Raw genomic sequence first — 6,569 nt, forward strand, 5'->3', positions numbered from 1 at the left:
ATTATTTTGTAGGTGCAGGACTTAATTTATCAAGTTAACTGCACATTCCTTCAAGAAGCTACATATATTTTAGGTTTCTTGGTACTCTTTCTAGTGCCTTGCACATATCAAGCACTCCATAAATACTTGATGACTGATACAAGGAACATGATTAATGTTGTTTTTTTAAACAACTGAATAAGGGAGATTTGACCATAATAAATTACTAGAGCCTATTAACATGGCATACCATAAGTGCAAATTCTGAACAGCCTATTTATGCTAGCAATGTGAAGTGTTTCAGAGTAAGCCCTGAAACCAAGCTAGGAAATAAAGACCACAGGAAAGTCTTGGTTTGATCCTGTACCCACCAGAAATGAGTCTTCCTTAATTTTCGCAAACCTGCAAAACTGCAATTGGCCTCCTGTCGGCTAATCCCACCAACTTCATCTTTGCTTCCCTGGGTCAGAGGTACAAAAGGAGACTACTCTAGGAACAGTGCACAGTAGAGAAGCGAGGGGAAAAATAATGGATGTGCAAAGTCAAATTTTCAGCTGCAGTACTCACATGGCTTACTAATCGAGACTACAAAGAAAGAATCCCAAATACCAGAAAGGCAATATTATCTGACATATCAGGGTACACTGACAGTACTAGTACCCCAACACTTCCATTAACACCGTTTGCTAGAAGCCACTTTTTTTTTAAACGAGACATGCCATCTGGGGATATTCTCTCTATTATTCACAGAATATCCAAATAAACAATATCATATCCAAATGGTAACTCTGCTTCTCAAATGCCTAATGAAAATAACACCATGTTCAACTTTAGCCTCCTCACCTACCCTATCATCTTCTATCACGAGACTCTTCACAATCACATACTTGAACTGCAAGGCACAATTACTCAAGACAAGTGTCCCTGCAGAATATGAAACTACCTCAGCCAGTTTCACTGCCTATAAAGTGTGGGCTTCTTAAACTACTACCAAAGCTTTCATTATCTTAAATAAATATCAAACAGTAAAAATTAATCAACATAAAAATGCTGGTTTTCATTAAGCAAGGTTCGTTCTTTTGCTCCAGCATTTACTAAACCATAGTTGGACCGGAACACTTTATATCAGCACTTTTCACTATTAGTTACAGCCTCTTTTTAAAAAGTCAAAATCGAGGTGTCCATTCACATCCGAAGCATGCTACTCCACAGTTTGCCCGCTACTGCTCTGAACTGGCATGAGGAACAAGCCTAGCTTACAAGCCAACATTTCTGGTTTCTTATCACAACAGCATAGTAGCACAGCAGCTTCAATGTTACATGGTGACAACTGTTTTCATTTCTAAACATAAGGCACAAAAATAGTATGTATTTAGGGTACGCTTAGTATCTATAATAATTTTTAACATTTCAAAGCATTCCTATCACATACATTTCTATCCAAGTTCACAGTTTAGTTGCCTGTTTCCTAATAAGCCTTTGCATTGTATGGTGACAGTTGAGTAAATTTCCCAAAATGAGTAGGTTTTATCTTCATGACCACTACACACATATGTCTGACCATCCAACATGGACACAAAGGTGCAGCAAACAGAACTACCTTTGTTCACAGAATGAGACATACATAATGGTTTTTATTCCCCACTGTGTTTTTAGTCTGTAAAGTTTATTTACAGCTTTCCTACAAAAGCTGGGTCTTTTAAAGATGAACACTGACAGGGTATTTGGTAATATTAGGGAACTGTTGTTTATTTGGGTATGATAATGGTACTATGGGGCTTTGGGGCTTTTAAGTTACTACCATTTAGAGATACATACAGAAATATTTCTCATATCACATCTGGGAGAGGGAGTAAACAAATGGGACATACATGAAACAAGATGAGACATGAGCTGGTAGTTGCTGACCCTGGTGTTAGGTCTACTGGGGTTTATCAAACTGTTCTCCCTACTTTTGTGTATGTTTAAAATTGTTATGAAGTTTTAAGAAAACTTTTTTAAAAGTTAAGACTTTTTAGACCCATACACAGATATGTAAATGATATTTAGATATGAAGGTTGTATAGTTTCAGCTAACCAAAATAACCTGGGTTTTGCATCTAGAAAAGTAGAAGAAGAAAAAAAAATCACAGCAGAGAAGAAATGGTGTTAACAGTACACTTCAACTTGGTTTTCTTTAAAAATTAACTTTTTTAAGCCTAAAAGAAACTAGAAGGGTGTATTTTCTCTCAAATGCCAAACAGATATACACATCATAAGCCCAGGCAAATATTTATTTATGAAAAGTAGAAACAATAAAAATCAAGTGCATAAGTTATACTTATCTCCACTTGGCCTCCAAAAATGTTCATGGGAATCTGCAGGCCCCTCTTGCTTACTGAGAGAGGGGCCACAGGGCAGCCCAGGGTAACCATACAAAAATCAGAATCACTCGTAACCAGATTTTCCAAGTACTGTCCTAATCTACCACAGATAGCAATGGTGAACCAAATTCTAGGCAGCATTTTCTATTAGCATGCTTGCTGCTATTTCAATTCCTATTCTAAATCAAGAGAGAGACAGAGAGAAAGAGGTCACACACACAGTACAGTACCCTCCCACCTTGGCAAAGTTGAAGCCACAGAATTATCCTAATAAGTGGTGAGCCTCAACTCAAAACGACTGTGTAAGATCTATTTTAACCAATAAAGTACCAATTCTAGAACCAAAGGGTAACTGATTCAATCACTAACATCAAAATCTTTAGTCACCAATACCACCAATCACCCTCCCTTCCTCCCCAACCACTAGCAACCATCCACTACCACCATCACCACCAGCAGCCCAACCAAAAAGCAGTTCAAATAGGAAATTGGCTCACTTTAAAAAAAAAAAATTAAACTTGACACCCAAACACACAGAGTACCAACAATCTAAACCTGTACAATTACTGATTGTGAGAGTTAAGCTGTCATTAACAAAGCTTGTATTTGATCATTTCAAACAATACCATAATAAGAGCAAAAAATCATAGGGAGAGGGAAAAGTTTCCTACAGGAACCCCCGACCACCATATCAGGTGTATGAAAGGCTAGAAACCAACTATCTTGGTTTTGTGCTTAAGAAAAGCCGAACCAACTCTGCAGAATCTCAAATTCTGTGTGTGTGTGTGTGTGTGCGTGTGTGTGTGTGTGTGTGTGTGGTGTTGGGAGTGGGGAAAGGAAGGCGGGGGGAGGAAAAAAGGGATTACATTTATAAAAACCAATGACCCATGCCAGCACCAAATTTGATCCAGGTAAAGACACTTTCCCCCCATCCCCTGGACCGTCTCCCTGTAACTCCCCTACCCACCCCCCTTCCTCAGGAGCTGGTTAGAGGGCAGGAAAACGTGCATTTGTAAATCAACACTGCAGGTGCCCAAGGAATAAAGACTTATATATACACACACAAAGCCAATCAGGAAGAAAAAGAGAAAAGAAAACACACAAAAAAAGGAAAGGGAGAGGTACAATTGGGTGACAAGCCCTTCAGATACCAGTCAGGATTTTATTCTTTCCTCCCACCAGTCCTCCCTGGTGCACCTTTTCTCTATCCTCTAACCAAATTGCTCGTGTACACACACACATGTGCATATATATATATACACACACACACATATATAACACAGATATTATAATTAACCCTTTCTGTAATACAGCCCCTTACGGAATACAGAAAGATTTTCCATCCTTTCCTCTCTGCTCTCCCCTCCTCCCTCCTTTCTCCCAACCAGGAGAAAACGCCCCCTTCCCAGCTTCACCAGGAAGAAAAAAAAAAAAAAAAAAGGCAGGGAGGGGGTCAGAGAACCACAAAACCCCATTAGTCTCCAGTCCCGAGGACATCAGGAAAGGTATATACCATACAGAAACACACACACGGACATATGGCTCTGTAGAAAAACCGTCCACAGGCGCCCCAAACCCAGCAAAGAGACTTCCACCAGCCAAGAAGCCATGATTGGGAGGGAGAGGAGGAAGAGTAGGGACAGAGCTATCCGTGGAGGGGGGCGCATTGTTGTAATGCCTGAACCCCTTTCTATATGCCCATCTGTTGTGGAGGGGGCGCAGGGAGGGGGAGCAGGGGAAAGGCGAGCGAGAACGAGGAAACCAGGAGACCAGGCATGGCTTTGCGATTCCCTCCTGCTGACCGTCTGCCCGCGCCCCCAGCTCCCCCCACCCCCCAACAATAAGACCTCAGCCAAGACAGACAGACAGACCGGCCAGAGCGCAGTGGGGGAAGCAGCAGAGCTGGGTGCAGCCGAGTGGGGTCGTGCATAAAGAAAACCAGGGGGAGGGGGGTCCCCCTTACCTCCAGCGCTTCAAAAGTGACAAAGCTGGTCATGGCAAATCCATCAATGATGTCCTCTTCGGCCGAGGTGGACTCTCTCCGCTTCCTCCGCGGGGGTCTGGGCCGGGACGGGGCGGAGGACGGGGGCTTCCCATTGTCTTCCTTGTCGGAGCCCGACGACGAGGCGAGCGAGGGCGCCCGGGTCCGGCCGGCGCCGCCGCCGCCGGCCGCGCCAGCCCCCAGCCCGCCCCGGGAGCGCCTCTCCCGGTCTCGCTGCGACCGCGACCGCCGCTTTTTGCGGAGTCCATGGCCCCGCGTCGGGCCATCCATGGCTCTGCCGCGCCGGGGTCTCCCCGCTCGCCGCCTGCCCGCCACCGGCTCCAGCCGCGGCCACACAAAAAAATTGACACCAACCCCTCCCTCCCCCGTTCTCGGCTTCCCTCCGCCCCGAGGAGGGCGCGGGGGAGACGGCGGCCGAAAGAAGGGAGAGAGGGGAAGAAAGAGAGGAGAAAGAAAAGGGGGAAGGGGCGGAGAGAGGGAGGAGGGACCGGGGCGAGGGCGAGAGGCGAGAAGCCCAAGTGCTGGGCTGCCCACGGCACCGAGGGTCGGAGATTCCTGTGAGCGGCGCCGAGCAAAGTAATGGCTGAACACACAGGTCTCCTTTAGAGGAAAAAAAAAAATAACTCACCAAGCAGGCAATAAATCAGAATAGCGGAATGCTTTGATCAAGAGACTGGGAGGCTCCGGGGAGCCCTCCCCGCGGCCATTCTCTGCCGCGCCCCTGGCCCCCGAAAACGCCTGCCCCCCGAGTCAAAATCGGGTCGAAAAGGTCGCGGGAAAGTGGGGGCAATGAACTTCACCCGCCCCTCACACAGGAAAACACCCCCGCCGCCTCTCACACACGCCTCGGAGGAAACTCACTCCCAGGCTCCCAAATTTTTAAGAAATGCATCCAGGGGAGGCTTCCGAGCGACCTGAGAGGGATGAGACCCCCCAGAGAGGCAAGCATAATAATGAAATAATTAGGAGAGGAGAGGGCGAAACTGGGAGAGGTGGAGAAGGGAGGTGGAGGGAGGGAAGGAGGATGCTGGAGCAGTACTGGGGTTTGCTTTTTGGTCTTGGAGGGGGGAAGAAGGGGTCTTAAAAAAGAGAAGAAGCAGACCCTGACGCTGCCACCCACCCCCCTCCTCAAAAGAATATTTTTTCCAGTCCCAGAGAAGAGGTCACCCTTCTTCGAAAAAGAGGGGGTGAGTCCGTCGAGGAGGAAAGCAGAAAGAAATCTCCAGCGGGAGACACTGGTGTGCCGCCGCCACCGCCTCCTGCCGCCGCCGCTGCCTCTTTGCTGCGCCCAGCCCGAGGAAGAAGCGCGGCCAGGAAGCGTTGGGAACGCCGGTCTCGCCGCCGCCGCCGCTAACGCTGCCGCGAAAGCTCCGAGCCGGAGGGTGCACGGCGTGTCTCCGGGCAGCTGCAGCGGGAGCCCGGGCACGGCCCCATCCTCCGCCCGTCCGCCTCACTCAGCTCCCGCTCCTCCCCCTCCGCGGCCGGCCCACTGCCGCCGCCCGCCTCAGCCCGAGCCCGCGCACGCGCACCCGCCCTCCCCGCGCCTCGCTCGGCGCGCGCTCCCGCCCCCGCGGTCCCGACTGGCGGGTCACGTGGCGGGCCGGGCTCCCTCCTCCCCCGCCCCCTCCCCAGTTGTAGAGTGTGTAGAAAGCAAAAGGCTGGGGGCTGGCCGCGTTCGCGAGCCCAGGGCATGCGCGCTGGGGCGGCCGGGCCTGCGCACTGGGGGCGGGGGGAAATGTTGGGAGTGGGCAGCGCGGGTGTGGTGGGGGTTGTAGGGGGACCACCCGTGCGGGGACGGCTGTGGTCCCGCAGAGTTGGTGCGCGAGGGTGTGGAAGCCGTGAAACATCCTGCCAGTCGCACTGGGGATACGTGGAGACTACTGTCCCCTGTCTACTCCGAGTTCCGCGCCCCACCCCCTGCACCCTCCTCGGGACACTTGTCTCTCGACCCCCTCCCTACCCAAGGCCCTGCGGAGGCGCCCCGGCTGCCGTCTCGGGAAAGCCCCCAAAGTACTCTTCCTGGGTGACCTGCGCAGCGGGGGAAGGAGGGACACAAGGGAGCTTCCCTACGAGGGGGTCCCGACGGGAGGCGACCCTCAAGGGAGCGGATGCCAAAGCGCAGGCCTCTATTCCACTGGGGGGCACTGGGAGACCCCACAGACAGAGTTGGAAACTTTTTCCCACGTGGTAGCACAACGTGTGATCGAGTGGCTGCGCGCCCTAAT

The 6,569-nt window shown here is 49.9% G+C and overlaps 1 protein-coding gene across 4 annotated transcripts in view; it reads right to left on the reverse strand.

Annotated features, from left to right (window-relative positions):
- Positions 1–5,771, reverse strand: part of AUTS2 (activator of transcription and developmental regulator AUTS2) — a 1,165,474-nt gene extending 1,159,703 nt beyond the window's left edge. For 2 of the 4 annotated variants that reach the window (XM_053929823.1, XM_053929827.1), the window contains exon 1: positions 4,306–5,754. In XM_053929823.1, the coding sequence (XP_053785798.1) occupies positions 4,306–4,614 (309 nt within the window). In that variant the 5' untranslated portion in view covers positions 4,615–5,754. Of the gene's footprint in view, positions 1–4,305 lie in introns of all 4 variants that reach the window. The other 2 variants (XM_053929825.1, XM_053929822.2) reach the window with 2 other exon arrangements.
- Positions 5,772–6,569: the final 798 nt, after the last annotated feature.

Source organism: Desmodus rotundus, chromosome 1 (genome assembly GCF_022682495.2).
Source record: "Desmodus rotundus isolate HL8 chromosome 1, HLdesRot8A.1, whole genome shotgun sequence".
Classification (NCBI taxonomy): Eukaryota; Metazoa; Chordata; class Mammalia; order Chiroptera; family Phyllostomidae; genus Desmodus; species Desmodus rotundus.